Source organism: Lynx rufus, unplaced genomic scaffold (assembly GCF_022079265.1).
Source record: "Lynx rufus isolate CCGP_SWC_20201006 ecotype Redwood Valley unplaced genomic scaffold, mLynRuf1.p SCAF_8, whole genome shotgun sequence".
In the NCBI taxonomy this organism is placed as follows: Eukaryota; Metazoa; Chordata; class Mammalia; order Carnivora; family Felidae; genus Lynx; species Lynx rufus.
This window is the reverse complement of record NW_025814896.1, coordinates 121,851,075-121,870,887: the sequence shown is the minus strand read 5'-3', so window position 1 is coordinate 121,870,887 and position 19,813 is coordinate 121,851,075. Positions and strand designations below refer to the sequence as shown.

Sequence of the window (19,813 nt, the reverse complement as noted above, 5' to 3'; positions counted from 1 at the left end):
ATTATTAAGCCTTCCTATACTTCACATCTATTGCGTGTATCAAATAATAAATACCTGTACAAAATTCAGAAAAAATTGGGCACGAAGATTTGTAAAGAATGCCTTTCCTTATGCAAAATATTCTCAACATGACATTGAACAATAGTTAAAAGATGACAACTCTTCTCTCCCTGTGTCTAAAGCCAGCAAGTACTGGATTATCTTCTATTGTTCCAATGACTATAATAATAGCAGAGGCCAAGGAGACGTCTTTCGTAGGAGAGTTGTCATGGAATCAGATTTGTGATAAAGAAATAAATAATTTATATGCCAGACTGTCCGCCAGAAGAAATACAGAGACAACATCCACAAACAAAAAATCAAGAACTTTTCTTTATACCGGCAATAATCACAAAGAAAATACCATCAAAACATTCACAACAGTCGCATCAACCATTAGTGATTTTATTGACTCATTTACAGGACTCTGACCAGGGAAATGGTGAACATAACATATACTTTGAGGCACCCACATTGATCTTACTACAGGGTCCCCAGGCCCCCTCTGCAGGCTTCATAATAGTGTACTTTCATTCATAATAGTGTACTTTCATCCCATGCAGACACTTCCTCTGCAAATGCAGCCAGGCCTCAGACTGTCCTCAGCCACTGCTCTCAGGCTACTGATTACAGACCAGCAGCCTCCGCTTCCATTATCCCAGCAGCTGCCTAATGCATCTGAACCACAAAATGGGCCCTCGCTTCTTTCTTATCCCAGCTCCATCTTCATAAAGGGTAACAGACAGACAGAAGTCCCCAAGGGCACAAAATCTTTCTTTCCAGACAATTTTAAAGGAAAGTGGGGAGAAAGATGCATATGTGCTAATGGAACCTCTATGGCTGAAACAATTTATCTGCAGATGTGCCCTGACTAGCCACACAGCCATCAATCTGTTGTGCTGCCGTCACTGAAATTTATGATTCTGCGTGAGAGGTGATGTGTCTATCTGAAGTTGCAGTCAGGGCTCTTTCCACTTTACTAAGGTGGCACTTGAGCCCATAATTATAATAAGCTTGTACTTCTACCTACCTTAGATTCAGTGAAATTTCCAATTTTCTGAACTACTTTCTCTCACAGACTTCGTGCTGGTCTCTAAGACCTGAATGGAGGGAAAAGAAAAACATCAAAATTAAAGTGACAATGTAACTAAGGGAGTGTACTGGGAGAAAAACAGGACATTTTTATGATCCCCAAACTGGGGGATGGGGGGTGAAGCATTTCAGGGAGAAAATCAGGAGGAGTGACAGCATAGAATCACGCCTCTGACCTCTGTGCTAGGCATTGCACTATTGACACACGCACACGCTCAGGTGGGGTCCAGAGGGATCACAGCATTTGAAATTTCATTTGAAATCTGCTAGGACTAGTTTTTAGGAGTATCTAGACCATAGTTAGCCAGAATTTTTTAAGGAAGCAAGAGAGTTAGGTTTAAATCCTGGCAGGTCCAGCCAACATCAGAACGACTTCCTGTTCTAGGTAGCGCTGGGCACAGAAGTCAGTTGATTTTTTTGGTCTTCTTTTGAGCTCTGCTGATTCCTGCTGGTTTGGGGTAAACAGGACATGCTGGAGCATATGTTCTCTGGTACCTCTTGCTCTCATCAGCCAAGGAAATGATCTATAACAATGCCGAAGTACCTTTTAAGTGCTTCTAAGACAGCTTTAACGGTTTTGGGCAAGGGACAGAAAGCCTCAGAGAAACCATAAAACACAATCCATATGGCACCATAATATTGTTTTGTTCTGGGAATTCTGCCCTTAGACAAAACCACACGGTCATGAATACATAAACAACCACTTTTTGAGCCATCTAACAAAGACTGAGCTCTGCTACAGAGCAGTGAGCCTCAGCCTGGGGGAAATGGGGGGCAAGTGGCCAAGCCAACCATGGCACGTGCTTCACTTCTGAGCGACAATGCAAATCCCGGCTGAGAAGAGTCCATGGTGGAAGACAGATCTTGTCTGTAATGGCCTCATCTGAAAAGCTATGCAGCAAATAACTCTGCAAACAAGTATCAGGCCAGGGCACCAGGGTGGCTCTGTTGGTTGAGAGCCCGACTCTTGACTTTGGCTCAGGTCATGATCTCACGGTTTGTGGGTTTGGGCCCTGTGTCGGGCTGTGCGCTGACAGCAGCAGAGCCTGCCTGGGATTCTCTCTCTCTCTCTCAAAAAAAAAAAAAAAAAAAAAAAGGTATCAGGCCATACTGCCTAAATGGGTGGGACAGCTGGTGGCATCTACACTTTGGACACTAAGCTCTCTATAGACTTCGAGAGAAGGACCAGGATTAAGACTCTGAGGCAGAGTCTCTGAAGACATTTGAGCTGCCATCTCTTATGGTTATTTCCTGAGTGGTTGTGAAAGTTAACGGGATGAAGCCTTCGCTATCAGCACAGAGAAGGATCCAGTGTGAGTCTGCAAAGTGAAATAAACACATATGTAATTTAGAATATCTCATCTTATTCTTTAAAGAAAAATAAGACAAATACTTTTTTGAGAGTAAGAATCCAGTAGTTGGTAATACTGAACCTGATTATCACACGGATGGGAATGGGAAGCTGGAAGGACTGAGTCCTACTTAGGGTGAGGTCACTGATGACTTAGGCATAGCTAGGGGACATCCACTTTTACCCAGGCTAGGCATTTATCACTTAGTGCTATGCATATGAGTGTGTATGTAGTGCACACGTTGTTAGGGGTTGTGTGTGGAGTGTCCCTATCTACACGCTCGTAAGCAATTTCTCCAGAAACTATGTGAAGGTGGGAACAGTTACTCTCTGGAGGAAGCTTTATTCTTTAGGTTCATACCAACCTCTAGACAGCTTAGGAGGCTGAGCCGACTGCAGATAGACTAGAATGGTCCAGATAATCCTGAATGGTTTGTTCTGGGGTAACCTAGGGCCAGTAGCATAACACAAGCCTGTGACCTTCTCTGGTTCTTTCAGATGTACTGTGCCTCACTTCTGAAAATTTCACTTCTGAAAATCTATACTTTCCAAAAACAACATGTAAAATATGCAGAGAGGTCTTTATTAGTGCTATTGATGATGCCGAAAATTGGAAACCACTTAAATGCCAAAGAAAATATGGCAAAGTACAATATGGTACACCCAGAATGGAGTATTAACCCCACCCAGGACAAATGACAACTATGATGTCATATCACAGATGCATGTGTCAAAACAGGAAAAAGCTGATGCTGACATATTAAGGGGGAGAAAAAAATGAAACAAATTCCATGTTCAATGTGGTGGTGGCTTCCATTAAAAGAATGAGGCATAAAAAAACCATCCTGTGCACCTGATGGTACGGGTATGACTCAGTCCTCTGGCATTTGGGAATGGCCTTCACATCCACATGTTTGCTGCCTATTGAAATGACACCTCCTTTAAGAAATGCTGCTATGACCTTTATGTTTAGTGTAACAGGTATATATGAGGTTTTTATGTCATTTCTTTGCAGCTATTATACATTGCTTTGTAACTCTTTTCTAGTTTTTTCCTGTGTACATTTAGGTCTTCCAGCTAGAATATATATGTAAGTTCCTTAAGGGCAGAACCCATATTTTCTATAGCCTTGGGTATATAGTAGACAATTAACAATACCTAATTATCTAGTGAACCACTGAATGGTTCGTTATCAATGAAAATTACAAAGTTACAAAACAAAAAATGGTAGAGGGGGGGTGTGGGGTAGAGTCAATTTCTGAATTTTACCTACCATGGAGCATTTCAATAAGAGAGAGGCCAAAAGTCTGCTGAACTGTACTGAGCCTTAGTTTGCCATTGCAGAGAAGCACAGCTCTTTTTTCAACAACAGGACCTACATAATGAGATTTCTTCAGATATAAAAATAAAAGTTGTTAAACTGATTGCAGAAGCAACAAAGTTAACATTTCTTAAAACTAGAATGTGTAAGTAGTTTTTTTTTAAATCCTATTTACTATTACTCTAACTAAACCAGTTGTAAATAAGGAGATTTTGGCTACATTATTTAACATAACAAAAAGATTCGATCCCAAAATATTTATGGCTTAAATACCATGACATCCCTACTTAAAGTATTTTAGGAAATTGTTAAAAAAAAAAAAATGAAGCAATAGGGGTGCCTGGGTGGCTCAGCTGGTTGGGTGGCTGACTTTGGCTCAGGTCACGATCTCATGGTTCGTGAGTTCGAGCCCTGCGTCAGGCTCTGTGCTGACAGCTCAGAGCCTGGAGCCTGCTGTCTCTCTCTCAAAAATAAATAAAGATTTAAAAGAAAAATTAAAAAAAAAATGAAGCCATTATGGCAAAATATTAACAAGAGTTAAATCCAGATGATAGGTATAAAAGATTTCGTTATTTAGTCTTTCTTTATGTTTACAATTTTTCATAATAAAAAATTTTAATTATTTTAAACTATTCTTTGGTTCTTTTAAAAACCTACATCCTGGGGTGCCTGGATGGCTCAGTCAGTTAACTGTCTGACTCTTGGTCTCGGCTCCAGTCATGATCTCATGGTCATAAGATCAAGCCCGCTCGGCACTGACAGCACAGAGACTGCTTAGAATTCTCTCCTTACCCTCTCCCCCTCAAAATAAACATTAAAAATAAAGAAACAAAAAACAAACCTATACTTTTGAGTTGGTCCAAGAGTAATAGTTTTAAGAAAAAACTAATTAAGGGGCGCTTTGGTGGCTCAGTCAGTTGAGCATCAGACTTCGGCTCAGGTCATGATCTCACAGTTCATGAGTTCAAACCCCATGTCGGGCTCTGTGCTGACAGCTCAGAGCCTGGAGCCTGCTTCAAATTCTGTGTCTCCCTCTCTCTCTGTACCTCTCCCGCCACTCATGCTCTCGCTCTCTCTCTCAAAAATAAACATTAAAAAAAATTTTTAAAAAACTAATTAAAAGACCCCTCTTAACTATTAGATAATAACTTAACATATTACTTATCAATGATTTCGATACCAACTTTCTGCAAATATCTTTTAAAATGAAGATATAAAAGTCCACAATCAAATCAGTGTGATATTGGTAAAGTTCTAGATAAAGAGATCAGCATTATAGTAGTTACAATATGGAGAATTCAGAATTAGATCCCAGTACATATAAGTTTATATATGACAAATGTGTTAGATCAAGTTCAGTGGGATTAAAGATGGATTCTTTTTTAAATTAAGCTCTATGCCAACGTGGGGCTTGAACTCAGGACCCTGAGATCAAGAGTTGCATACTCCACCTACTGAGTCAGCCAGGCCCCTGAAAGATGTATTTTTTTTTTTTAATGTTTATTTATTTATCTTTGACAGAGAGAGCGTGAGAGAGAGCACACACAAGTGGGGTAGGGACAGAGAGAAAGGGAGAGAATCTCAAGCAGGCTCTGTGCTGTTAGTGCAGAGCCTTACCTGGGGCTTGAATTCATGAACCACAAGGTCATGACCTGAGCTGAAAGCAAGAGTTGACTGAGCAACCCAGGCGCCCCATCGAAAGATAGATTTTTTTTTTTTTTTTTAATTTTTTTTTTCAACGTTTTTATTTATTTATTTTTGGGACAGACAGAGACAGAGCATGAACGGGGGAGGGGCAGAGAGAGAGGGAGACACAGAATCGGAAACAGGCTCCAGGCTCCGAGCCATCAGCCCAGAGCCCGACGCGGGGCTCGAACTCACAGACCGTGAGATCGTGACCTGGCCGAAGTCAGACGCTTAACCGACTGCGCCACCCAGGCGCCCCGAAAGATAGATTTTTAATAAAGCTCCTAGCACAATTGATTATCTCTCAGAAAATAAAAGTGGACCACACACCAAAATGTAATGAAAGATTAAAAATTTAAATGTAAAAACTAATATAATAAAACAATGCAACCAAATCTAGACTATTGCATGTATGTTAATTTCTATAATAAGCAAAAAACTCTTATAAACTGATAACTCAATAGGAAAAAAAAATGAACAATAGGCAGTTCATATTCAGCGGGCCAAAAACCATGAAAGACATACTCAAGTTCACTAACAGTAAAGGAAATACAAATGAATGAAAGTAAAAAGCACTTCACACTTATCAGATTGGTAAGGATGTGAGGAACAGGAAGTCTCATAGGTTGAGAGTGGGCATATGATGATACATTTAGTAAAAAATCTCTGAAAGGCAATCTGGCAACTGTATTAAAAGTAGAAATGTATATGTACTTTTCAAATTTGCGCTTCTACTTCTGGGAACCAACCCAACAGAAATAAAAGTAGGAATACAAATAGATACATAAAAGAGTACGATGAGAGCCCTGCTTGGAGTGACTGAAGCAGTGAAGAAGTAAAGGCAACGTGAACGTCTATCAACAATGGACCACCTCAATAAGCAGCGTCCTCTCAGCATGAAGAGCGCAACTTACGACTCCATTTTTGTAAAACAATGACAAACCATCAGCCCCGCATATAGGCCTATAGATACAAAGAAGTGTGTACGATTATATGAGTTATGAACTAAAATATGGAGAGAACCACAGTAAGCTGCCATAAAGTGAATTATGGCAGGGGGCAGGGCCAAGTTCAATGGAGAAAGAAAGTGTTCGTGATAAAAACAGGTAGGCTATAATCCCATTCGTGTAATGTTTGCATACGCATTACATTTTTTTAAAATGGACCTTTCTCTCTGCAACGCATAAGGAAAAGTCTCCCATAAGATGACACAATAAGGAAAACTCTTTTTTTTCCTAAATAGAAATTGCCAGAATGAGTACCGTCATTCATATTTTACACCATGCATGTGATACGATCACACTATACACTGGTATGTGTGCCCGTCTGGCTGGCAGCCAACCAACCCAGAAAGGTATTACAACTTGCCTGTGACATAACATGCCCAGTTCAGTGAAGTTCAGCTAGAGCACCATCTTCATCATCAGTGGATTTTTCTTGCAGTACCCACTGGCTGCAGGAGCTTTTCTGTATAGTGGTAGCTCCTCAAAGGAGAAGTTACCTGGTAAGTGATGTGCACGTAAGGCAGATCCCGAGACAGTGGATACACAGGAGAGGACTTCTTCCCATTATGCAGAGCGTCTGTGAGTTCAGAAAGACATCGCTGCACTTCAGTCAGGGTCCTAGACAAAATTTCCATTTCCTTAGACAGTCGGTAAGTTTCCTTTTCCTTCTGTGAGTTCTTGCTTTGAGGCAAATTAGGAGGTTCCGGAGTGCTGGTGTGGTCTGGTGTGCTGCTGGACCTGGGTGGTGTTACTGAGCGGTTAACGGGCTCAGCATCTAGAGTTCTGAGAGCTATGGAGCCATCACAGATACTGCTTGGAGGGCTCCTGATTTCTTCAATAAGGGTTCTTCCAGGCCTTTCGCATTGACTACGGCTGTCAGATGTGAAGAGCCCTCTGTTTTGGTGACACAAATCTGGGGAAAGACTTTCAAGTAGCTTTTTTCTGTCTATTTTACTTAATGGGGTACTGAAAGTAGAGTATCCACTCTGGTTTTCACTCGATGTTACTGGCAATTCTTTTTCCAATGTTACTTCTCTAACAATCAAACGAATGATATACTGATCAGTCTTTGAAGAAGGAAGAAAAGCTGAATCAGTGGATTTTTGTCTTCCAACCAAAATTAGTAATAACTTATCTGTCAAGAAACACATACCTTTTGGTCTTTCACTTTTCTCAAGTTGAATCTGCTGGATGTTTGGTATAAACGATCGGATGACAGAATAGATAAAAATTATATTGGAAGTATTAGAAGCCACTGCTACCACCTGAGCTTTAAGATCAAATGTTATTAGATCAGGAACAAGAATGCCTGGAATGGTGACTTTTCTGGTCTGTGTAACCTCCTTCTCAAAGGTCACAAGGACCAGATGTGAAGAATCCATGCCAGTTCCTGTCAAGTAGTCTTTTTTTCTTAGACAAATAAGAGAACTACCCTCAGACTTTGACGTATTGAAATGCATATGAGTTAGATCCAGAGGATCTGAAAAGGAAGAAAGGGGAGAAACTGATGTTTCAACACTTGTTTTAGAAGCAACTGCCCCCTTACCCGTGGTGGGTACTTCATCAATAACCGGGAAAGTACACAGACAAGGGTCTTCACCGCTAGGTGGAACATCAAAGATTTCAGATGCATTTAAGCCACAGATCTTATCTAGTGGGAGCTCAGTGGCTACAGCGACCTGTGAGTCCACGGTGGCTCTGATGGAGCGCACAGAGCTGTCCACATCAAACACTGGGTGGAAGGAGCACCTGCGAAGAGTCTTCTGAGCACTGTCCCAAATGTAGGAATGCAGGCTGCTGCCAGCTGCCACCACCAGCCTCTGGCCATCCTGGGTCCAAGACGCACAGTGAATGAGGCCCTGGGTGTCAATGTCCGCGTTCACCCGGGAACTGTCGCAGTGAACACTGTGGAAAACGGAGACACGCTGCGCAGTCAACACAGCCAGGACAGCACTTTCTGGATGCCACACACAGCCCTGGGGAAGGACAGGGAGTGATTCTCTAATCTCACAGGTCTGAGACATCAGCCGTTTGTTCGTCCCCGTACTGTTGGGACATAGCTGCCACACAATGACACGCTTCTTGTGCTGCACAGCGAGCAGAGCAGGCATGTCAGCTGTGCCAGGTGGGGCCCAAGACACTCCATACACATGTTCAAACTGTCCAATGACCTCTGAGTCCCCAAACCTGGCCTCTCCACTGTGAAGCTGTAAATCAGTCAGGACTACCTGGTTCCCATTAGTCCAGACAAGGCCATGAACTGGGTGTACTGCCTGATACAATGCATTCAGCCCAGTCCTGAGAAGTCTTCCTTTTCCCAACTCCATCCTCTTTGATAAAGGGTATCTGAAATCATTAAGAAGGAAAGTTTTACCATGAGACTATAATCAGACAAATCCAAAACGTAGGACATTTTATAAGACAATTGGCTTAGGCCTTTCACAGGTCAATATTTCAAGGAGATAAAAGGTCAAAGGCATGTGACAGATTAAAAGACATGACTGAGGGGCGCCTGGGTGGCGCAGTCGGTTAAGCGTCCGACTTCAGCCAGGTCACGATCTCGCGGTCCGTGAGTTCGAGCCCCGCGTCGGGCTCTGGGCTGATGGCTCAGAGCCTGGAGCCTGTTTCCGATTCTGTGTCTCCCTCTCTCTCTGCCCCTCCCCCGTTCATGCTCTGTCTCTCTCTGTCCCAAAAATAAGTAAACATTGAAAAAAAAAATTAAAAAAAAAAAAATAAAAGACATGACTGAGCCATAACAAGCAAATGTAACATATAAACTTTGATCAGCTCTTGAATTGAGGAAATAAAACTTTCTTTTTAATGTTTGTTTATTTTTGAGAGAGAGAGAGACAGAGACAGAGTGCAAGTGGGGGAGGGGCAGAGAAAGAGGGAGACAGAATCCAAAGCAGGCTCCAGGCTCTGAGCTGTCAGCACAGAGCCAGATGTGGGGCTCAAACCCAGGAACCTCGAGATCATGACCCAAATAGAAGTCAGATGCTTAACCGACTGAGCCACCCAGGTGCCCCGGAAATAAAATTTTCTATTAAAAAAAGATATTTTTAGAATTGGAGAAATTTGAATATGCAATAGATATTAGGAGATACTGTGGAGTTATTTTCTTTTAAAAAAAACGTTTATTATTTATTTTGAGAGAGTGTGTGCAAGCGGGGGAGGAGCAGAGAGAGAGGAGAGAGAGAATCCCAAGCAGGCTCTGCTCTGTCAGCACAGAGCCCCATGTGGGGCTCTAACCCATGAACCATGAGATCATGACCTGAGCTGAAATCAAGAGTCAGATGCTTAACCAAATGAGCCACCCAGGAGCCTTAGAGTTCTTAATCTTAAGTGTGAACACGGTATTATGGTCATGTAGGAGAATGTCCTTGCTGTTAAAATATGATGTTGGAGTATTTGGGGTAAAGTGTCATGATGCCTACAATTTGCTTTCAAATGGCTTAGCTAAATCCAGAAACACCAGGGGCACCTGGGTGGCTCAGTCGGTTGAGTGTCCGACCTCGGCTCAGGTCATGATCTCACAGTTCGTGGGTTCGAGCCCCTCATCAGGCTCTGTGCTGACCCCTTGCTCGGAGCCTGGGGCCTGCTTCAGATTCTGTGTCTCCTTCTCTCTCTGCCCCTCCCCCACTCACGTTTTGTCTCACTCTGTTTCTCAAAAATAAATAAATGTAAAAAAAAAATTTTTTTTTTAAATCAGAAACACCAAACCCTACACATTTTATATAGAAACACAGAGAGATAAAACAGATGTAGCAAAATGTTAATAAATCCTGAATCTAGACTGAGGCTATATTGATATTCCTGGTACTTTCAACTTTTAAGTTAAAAATTTCTCAAATTAAAATATTGAGAAAAACCTCTTTCACCATCTAATTTCTATTCTTCTTTCACTGCCAAGTCAAGCATTAACTGATATTCACATCTCTGACTTTATTAGCACTTATTTCCTCAACTCCCTTCAAAATGGCTTTTACCTCCTCAGCGAAATGACACTCAAAGAGTCACTGTTGCTATTTCTACTTCACCATATTCAAATAGCACTTAATAATTTTCAGACCATTTTCACATTCCCTATCACATTTGCTCCTTGCAACAATCTTTTGCAAGAATACAAAGTAGGTTAGGGAAATATTATCTTCAATTTTTTTCATTCTTAAGGTTTTTTTTTTTTTTAAGGAATTTAAATTACTAAAGAAGTACATGTTCACTGCAATGAAATTGAGACAAACCAGAAGTTTCTACAATAAAATGAAATGTTTCCTCCTACCCCATGCCAACACCTCCCCTCCCCAAACTCAAGTCCTTGATAAAAGCACTGTTAACAATTTGGTGTGTAGCCTCTGAAACCATTAAAGAAACTTATCCAAAAAAAAAAAAGAATTTTATATGTGCTAAGTTTTTTTTTTCTTTTAAACAAAAAAAGGGGGTTTAAGTCAAAGTTCCTGGGTACTAACAACGGAATCCACTCTGGCTAACTTAAGTAAAAAAAAAAAATCTCAAGAACCAGGATCAGAAAAACAAGCAGAAACCAAGTGAGGCTAGCTAGACAGAATAAACCATGGCTACCACTCTCTCAACACATTAGTGGCTGAGAATCTAACTTCACTGCCCCTTCACTTGATAACAATTGCTTAAGATTCCGAATAGGGGTCCAGGGGGAAACTTCCCACTGGCTTGGCCTAGCTTCCAAGTCCTGCTCTAGCTGCCAGGATGGGGAGAAAGAGGGGTCCCCACAAAGGCTTCTGTCATAAGGGACGGGGGTTCTGCTTTCCCACCAACACTCACACAAAGGGCAGCTGCCCCCAAATTAGGAAGGGGTTTTAAAAAAAGGACCAACAATAACCACAGGGATCTCATATGTTACATACTATTCACTAATTTATTTTAAATCACGGGTACTTTTTCAAGTCAGTAACAAACAGATCTTCCTCAATCTTTTAAGTAGCCCCATTAGTAGCTGCAAGGTATGCCGTAATGCACTCAAAGATTCCACTATAGGTGGGAATTCAGCTTGTGTCCCAACTTTTTTCTAGATGTGGATAGGGTCCACAAGTTTAGTTAGTACTCAGTCCCTATCACTGTTCTCAACATTTCCTTCCTTCCAGTGTCACCTACTCTCGTGTTTTCAATTGTTACCTCTGTTTATTACTGTCAGATCTGCTGTGCTACAATGCTATTCAATTATATGTTAGGCTTCACATTATGGCTGATATTAGCCCTGCCCACATTCATTTCAAACTGGACCTGCATGGAAGGAAAAAAAAAAAAAAGGCCTTTTTTGCTCTCCACAGCAGCTCCTCAATTTCTGTTAATGGATATCGCCATTCTCACATTCACTCAGGCTAAAAACTCAGGACTCCATTTGACTACTCTCCTGCCTTCTCAGTTGGTGACCAAGTCTTATTAATTCTTAGAACTGTTCCTGAATCCAGTCCTTCTTATCATTCCCACCAGCACTATCCTGAATTAGATCGCTGTTACTGCAAACCTAGTTGGCTGTAATAATTGCCTCCTACTTGGTTTCCCTACCTCTTTCTTTCTCTAGTCCATCTTGTGCAAAACCAGTCTTAAAATATCCTTTTAAGTATATCATTTATCAGCTTAAAAATTGGCAGATGTTAAAAACAAAATTCGGGACACCTGGGTGGCTCAGTCAGTTAAGTGTCTGACTCTTGATTTTCAGCTCAGATCATGATCTCACATGGAATCGAGGGTTGTGGAATCGAGCCCTGTGTCAGGCTCTGTGCTGAGCAAGGAGCCTGCTTGGGATTCTCTCCCTTCCCCCCACCAAATAAACATTAAAAAAAAAAAAAAAGGCAGATACTACCTACTGCCCACAGCTGCACTGTTCAATACAGTAGCTACTAACCGTATGTGCTTTGCAAATTTAATTAAAATAAAAAATCAGTTCCTCAGTCACACTAGTCTTTTTCAAGTGGTCAACAGTCACATGTGGCTAGTGGCTATCACATTGGGCAGAGGAGAATAGAACATCTCCATCACTGAAGAAAGTTCTGCTGGGCAGCACTGTCCTATAGGATAAAGTCTGAATTCCTCAGTTGGGCATTCGAACCCCTACCCATTGTGCACCTCCTATCCCTCCAGTCTTATTTCTAGTTGGTCATCTTCATAGTTACAATACTTGGCCCATTCAAAACACTCAATCAATGACAGGGGAACTGATGGCCCAGCTTAATTACTATCTCTTCCAAAGGGTCTTCTTTAATCATCCTGCTAAATCTGATACTTTCCTCCTCTTAACTCCTATAGCCTTACAGCATACAGCTCTCATGTGACATCTTCAGTTTATTATCTGCAATTACCAGTTACTCTTTCATGTACTACCTCACATTTCACAACTAACGCACAAGGTCTTTGAGAGTAAAAATGAGACTTAAGTTAAAAACTTAACTTCTTTGCCTGTTAAGTATTTTCAGATGGAATGCTGTATCCATTACATCATAAAAGGAGTTTCTAATTGGGTCACAGTATTGCCAGGGGTTGTGTTGTGATCACATTTTTGTTGCTTTAGGCTCTTATGATACTGTAAGTAAACCTCTTTGGACTATATTTGGACATGCTTTCTAAGTCTGTTAAATAATCCCTCCTCTTTTTTTTTTTTTTCAATTGAGAGAGAGTGCGAGTCAGAGAGAGGGGCAGAAGGAGAGAGGGAGAGAGAGAGAGAGAGAGAGAGAGAGAGAGAGAGAATCTTAAACAGGCTCCACACTCAACTTGGAGCCCAACAAAGGCTCTATCTGACCACCCTGGGATCATGACCTGAGCGGAAATCAAGAGTCAGACTGACTCATGCTCCCTCTCAAATTGAAAAAAAAAAAAAAAAAAAAAGAGTGACTATGTCACCCAGGTGCCCCAATAATCCAGCCTCTTAAAACAACCAAAACAATGGGGGAATATATATTAAGAGATATTTCCCTCCCCTACTGGTCCATATAGTCCTAATGCAGCCATATAATAGCATTTCTCATTTCCTATATGGTAAAAAAAAAAAAGGTTAAGCAACCATACATATTAGCCATAGTTTACATATACATATTAGCACAAGTTTCCAGGTCTTAACTCATACTTGTCATTTAAATCATGACGACAAATAACCAAACAATGTTAATAAATCATATATTTATATAATTTTTATATTTTATAAAATTAACACAGGATTTTACAACAATCAAACATTTTCTTCCTAGGATAGTTCCAGGGGAAAAAACATCTTTATTTCAAGTGATTATTATAATGTAGAGTCTGTATCAGTGCCACAGTATGAAAATCTTTCCTTGCATCATCTTATATACAGAACCTGGTTTACTGTGGCTTTAGTAGTGAGCTTCAAGTTCAAGTGCATCAAAAGCTGGCTTTGCCTTTGTATTCAGCCAAAATCTATTTGGCTTGGATTTTAGCCTTTGGAAAACTGAACAGCCTAATGCCTTAATGTCATTTTCTAGCATCCCTGAATGTGTGTGTCCACGCATATTTAAGATACATAAGGTCAGATAAGAATAAGGCAGTAATGAGAATAAATTGGATATTCTAATTTATCTAAATAAGTATTTACTTTCAAATATAGACAAATATGATAAGCATTCTTTATTTAAAGGGCAAAAATTTACCTTCAGGTACATTCTATTTCAAAATTCTATCAGTGAGTTGATATATATTTGTATGTGTAATAATGGTTGCAAGAATAAAATGTTGCAACAATAAATGTGAAAGATTAATTTTAGGACAAAAAACAAGAATTTTCACCTAGTTGACTTATTGAGAAACAGAGTAGCATAATAAATAATATTAACAATATTATTATATTGATTATAACAAATAAATATTAAAAATATTATTATTTATAAATAAATACTAACAAAGAGTATACTAGCTAAATAACTTAATGAAAAAACATTATATTCTTTTTGACCAACAGAAGTTTGTGAAATTTAAATAAAAATATAAAGCACAGGGATAGAAATGAATTGTAATTATCTTGGTAAAATTGTTCATTAAACTAGCATTCATTAAACAAAAAAATCTTTAAGAACTGTGTTTAACTCTTAAAGTTTTTTAAAGATTTTATTGTTATTTTGTTTGTTTTTCATTGCTTTTTTTTTTTTTTTTTTTAGTGTTTATTTACTTTTGAGACAGAGAGAAAGAGAGCATCAGCAAGGGAGGGGTAGAGAGAGAGACAGGGAAATACAGAATCTGAAGCAGGCTCCAGGCTCTGAGCTGTCAGCACAGAGCCTGATGCAAGGCTCAAACTCACGAACCGTGAGAACATGACCTGAGCTGAAGTCAGACACTTAACTGACTGAGCCACCCAGGCGCCCCATCATTGGTTTGTTTATTTTGAGAGAGGGAAAGAGAAATCCCAAGCAGGTTCTGCACTGTCAGCAAGCAGAGCCCAACACGAGGCTCGATCTCACATACAGTGGAAGCCAAGAGTCAGATGCTTAACTGACAGCCACCCAGGCACCCCAAAGATTTTGTTTTAAGTAATCTCTATACCCAACCTGGGGCTTGAACTCATAACCCCAAGATCAAGAGTAGCACATTCCACTGACTGAGCCAGCCAGGCATCTCCTCACCACTCTCTTCTTAACCCCCCAAATTGACCCTATTACCACCTTTTTAAAACCAAGCCACCAGTGCCATCTATGTCACTGAACCCAGTGGACATTTTTCAACCCTGTTTTACTGAGTAGTATGTGTCAAAGACAGAACTTGAGAAGTTGTCTTTGGACTCTACATCCACAGAAACATATTCTCTACCAAACTGCCTGGTGATTTGCTTTTAACTCATCTGCAAGTTATTTCTCATGCCTCTTTGCTGGCCTTATCCTTGTTTGTAGAGTCTTTTACTAAGAAGGAATTGTCTACTATGCTTCTACACATGATGTCAGATTAAGTGGGTCTGTAGTGGCTTGCTAAATGGAAAATAAGTCCCTTGTCACTATTAATGAAGAAAACTGCCATCTCTAGCCCACTGGTCTTATATAAGATAATATATGTTTTCCTCTAATATCTACTCATGCACTTTTAAAAGACTTTTATTGATAAATAATGCATGATACATTTTCCTAGGCAGAGAAAATTCCTAATGGGCCAATTATATCAAAGGCAATTTATATATGTTTTAGGCTACCAATTCAGTCTAATGTCATTGAGGGTGTATATGGCCAGGGGTAGCACAGAATAAGGATTTGTAAATAAGAGAAAAACAAACATGATAATGTTACTAAGATTTTCAGAAGAATTAATTTTAATATTTTCACCCTTGGTAACAAGAAGAAATTTGGCACATTTTTCTCAAAAACCTAACAAAAATTACAAAAATCTGTAGCAATCCTTTGTAATCCATTGCTAGTTTAGGTCCTGACCACCTCTCCCTCTTTAGTAGGCTAGAACAAGAAGTCTTCTGGATACCAGCCTCTTCCTTCCCACAGAGCCTGGATGCTTTATATGATTGGGTAGAATCATCTTTTTAAAAAATCACAGCTATGGTCAGGGGCACCTGGGTGGCTCAGTCGGTTAACCATCTTGACTCCTGATCTCAGCTCAGGTCATGTCATGGTTCGCGGGATTGAGCTCCACACTGGGCTCTGCACTCGCAGCACAGAGCCTGCTTGGGATTCTCTCTCTCTCTCCCTCTCTCAAAATAAATATATAAAACATTAAAAAAAAATCACAGCTATGCGCATTTTGTTCTTCTGCTCAAATACTTTGTCTCTACAGTCTATATATATAAAAAAGTTCTTTCAAATGTCTTAGCAAGGTATTTCAGTCTTTAAATTATCTGAGATTGATATACCTTTCCAACCTTCTATCTCTGATCATAAAGGGCATGCTGAGGAATTTGGAGGAACCAGCACACATTCACATGACAAAGCACAGGATGGACCTGACAAGGAACAAGGCTCTTTTTTTTTTTTTTAAATTTTTTTAATGTTTATTTATTTTTGAGAGAGAGAGAGACACACACACACACACAGAGCATGAGCAGGGGAGGGGCAGAGAGACAGGAGACACAGAATCCGAAGCAGGCTCCAGGCTCTGAGTTGTCAGCACAGAGCCTGACGCGGGGCTTGAACCCACGAGCTGTGAGATCATGATTTGAGCCAAAGTCGGACACCCAACCGACTGAGCCACCCAGGCGCCCCAGGCTGATAAGTTTAAATTTTTTTTTTTAACGTTTATTCATTTTTGAGACAGAGAGAGACAGAGCATGAATGGGGGAAGGTCAGAGAGAGAGGGAGACACAGAATCTGAAACAGGCTCCAGGCTCTGAGCTGTCAGCACAGAGCCCGACGCGGGGCTCGAACTCACGGACCGCAAGATCATGACCCGAGCCGAAGTCGGACGCCCAACCGACTGAGCCACCCAGGCGCCCCAGGCTGATAAGTTTAATGAGGAGTCATGAGATAGTTTGAATTTCTCACAATGAGAAAGTAAGCCAAGTTTGTAGCTACTTCCGAAGAGAAAGAGTACCTGATTCAAGAGATCTTTCTTTGTTTTTTCTTTTTCTTTTTTTAGAGAGAGCAAGAGTGGGAGAAAGTGGGAGAGGGGCAGAGGGAAAGAGAGAATCACAAGCAGGCTCAACGCTGGGCATGGAGCCCAATGCAGGGCTCGATCCCACTATCCTGGGATCACGACCTGAGGCGAAATCAAGAGTCTGATCCTCAACCTACTGAGCCACGAAGGCACCCCTCCAGAGATATTTCTAATGCAGATTGAATAAATAATGACATCAGGTAGGATATGAGTGGTGAGGAAGAAAGGGGAATTGAGGATAACATGTAGACTTTTGCTTACGAAACTGTTGAACCATTAATCAGAGATATAGAAGGCAGAGTGTGCTTCAAACATTGGAAGGGTAAGAAATTTTGTATTAGATCTGCTTCATCTAAGATGTCTATAGGTAGCAATGTGCCTTAGGCAGTCAGAGGTTAAGGATTTGGGAGTCACTGTCATAATGTAGATAATTAAAGCCAAAGCAGTGGACAGTCTGGCTGTGAAAGATCAGAGAGCCAAGAGGACAAAGGTTGAAATAGCCTTTAGGTGTCCCCCAATTATTTTGTATCCTTTAAAATATCTAAATTCTGCCTGATGCTAACTGTATACTTGTTAGTCTCTCAACCCTCAGACTATAAGATTTCAGGGAGTTTTAGGGAATGAAAAGCCACTGTTTTATTAGTTCAGGGGAGAGATGGTCAGAATCAGGACCTGCTGCTCAGCCTATGGCCATTTAATTCTTGTTTTTAATCTCTAAAGACAACTCATGGTGAGAATCAAGGGGCTTAGGCAAACTGGACCATTTCCAGTAGGTTTAAACAGAACTACATAACCTCCAACTTGTTTTTCTGTTTGTTGTGTTTCGACTATAAAATAATTTCAAGTTCTTCACACTTTTTAAAAAAATTAACACACAGGAAAGGTAAAAAGCTAAATTCACGAAAAACCACTCATCCAAAGGGAAAAAATTATGACTACATCCCTCTGGCTTTTTTTTCTATGTAGTTTTGGTTAAAAATTTTTCAACCATACTGTACAGTTTCATATCACGATTTTTTCACTTATTATATATTAGCATTTTCCCATGTTACTTAAAATTTATAAATTATTATTTATTTAAATGTTTGTTTATTTTTGCGAGAGAGACAGAGTGAGAGCAGGGAAAGGGCAGGGAGACAAGGAGACACAGAATCTGAAGCAGGCTCCAGGCTCTGAGGTGTCAGCACAGTGCCTGCCCCACGTGGGGCTCGAACTTGTGAACTGTGAGATCATGACCTCAGCCGAAGTGGGACAGCTTAACTGACTGGGCCACCCAAAGCGCCCCTACAAATTATTTTAAAAAGCCACTTAATATGCATTTAGTGAAGTCGCATTTTTCCTCACTGTTGAGACACCTGGTTGTGCCAACTTTATCTTATCATAAATAACTCTGTGATAAAGGTCTTTATGCATAAAGCATGTTCTTCATTTCCGATGGCTTCTTTAGGATATATTCCCACAAGTATCACTAATGAGTCACATGGAATATATTCAAACGTTTAAAGCCACCCCTCGCTCATCCTCAGCCGCTAGCCCCTCGCACGCGAGTTCCCTACTCCCATTCTCCCCATTCTCTCTGCACTCCTGGGTCTCCTCCCCACTCCCCAACAAGTACTGGCCCCTCCATCTCCCTCTCCGCCCACCCACAGCCTCCCAAAACCAGCTAGGCTTAGGCAGGAACGGACACAACAATACCTTTGGCCTGACTGCCCACAGAAAATAAGACTCCCGGGTCCTGCGGATCTGGAGCCCTGAGCGAATACCGGAAGTATCGGCTCCCAGGCCACTGATAGGTGAGCGGTAACTTGGCAAGCCCTACAATGCCCTCTGTCTATTGGTTAGGGTCCTTCCCTCTGACCAATAAGCACTGGAACTGTCGCACGGATCTCTGGGAGTTGTAGTTTCCGTGTAACTCCATCTACAGTAAACCAGCAACAATTTCTCCCTCAAGAAGGGTAGAGCCTTCCCTCACTTCTCGATTCTCTTAGTCTAAGAAGGGGTACAGGATCCCTAGAGTACGGTTTCTTAACTTTGGAGAGGAGATGGGGGTCAGGGGAATGGGAAGGTGTTGAGGACTTCTTTTAAAATGTGATAAAATCTCCCCAGAAAAATGTTCTTACCTGTACACAAAACATTGTGCATTCACTGAAGCCTGTCCATAGACCTGTCCGAGTTACAAACTCCTGTTCTACACTTACTGGCCATAGCCCAGGGACCTAGTGTGACACCAGACTTTAGACCAGCTACACACCTGGAGACTCTGGGCCATGCCGTGGGGTTGCTGATGGGGAATTTCAGATCCTGACCTTCATAGTACAGTTGACCGTCGTCTTTCTTGAACAAAACATCCAGTTTTGGTACTTCAGCGATGCTGATAACCTAAAATCTCTTACCTAAACACCTGGGAGAATGGGGGTGGGGCGGATGGAAGAAGAACACTTCCAGGGCCCACTCTGGCTGCCTTTACTCAGGTTTTTCTCCCCGTGCTTATATTCCAGTGCCATTTATCAGAATCATAATTTCACACTGATTTTTGGAACAATGAGTGAGAGAAAAATTAAAGTTCCATTCATTCTTCAAGCAAATGTTACCTCCTCCAAAGATATCTTTCCAGATTCCTGGGACTCTTTTGGGTGGAGGTGAAGGGTCTGGCGTGGAAGAGGAGCTTAAGTTGTAACTTATTCATTCATTCCACAGCAGGAATCAACCATGCTGTAACCACCCGTCACAAATTTCGTTCTTTGACGACATGGA

General features: G+C 41.0%; 1 protein-coding gene across 1 annotated transcript; it reads right to left on the bottom strand.

Moving 5' to 3' along the window:
* Nucleotides 1–2,214: 2,214 nt before the first annotated feature.
* On the bottom strand, nucleotides 2,215–18,824 carry WDCP (WD repeat and coiled coil containing). The gene is made up of 4 exons (XM_047069733.1): nucleotides 18,755–18,824; nucleotides 6,991–8,839; nucleotides 3,756–3,873; nucleotides 2,215–2,450 (listed from the first exon to the last, which is right to left on the bottom strand). The coding sequence occupies exons 2-4, from the start codon at nucleotides 8,818–8,820 to the stop codon at nucleotides 2,323–2,325; spliced, it is 2,076 nt and encodes a 691-aa protein (XP_046925689.1). The 5' UTR covers nucleotides 8,821–8,839; nucleotides 18,755–18,824; the 3' UTR covers nucleotides 2,215–2,322.
* Nucleotides 18,825–19,813: the final 989 nt, after the last annotated feature.

Bases quoted from the DNA above. Each gene is read 5' to 3' on its own strand.
- WDCP (XM_047069733.1), bottom strand. From the start codon at position 8,820: ATGGAGTTGGGAAAAGGAAGACTTCTCAGGACTGGGCTGAATGCATTG. The intron at 3,874-6,990 runs GTAACTTCTCCT...TTATATCTGAAG, and splicing joins ACGTGCACATCACTTACCAG to AAATCTCATTATGTAGGTCC. The intron at 2,451-3,755 runs GTAGGTAAAATT...TTCACTTTGCAG, and splicing joins TCTTATTGAAATGCTCCATG to ACTCACACTGGATCCTTCTC.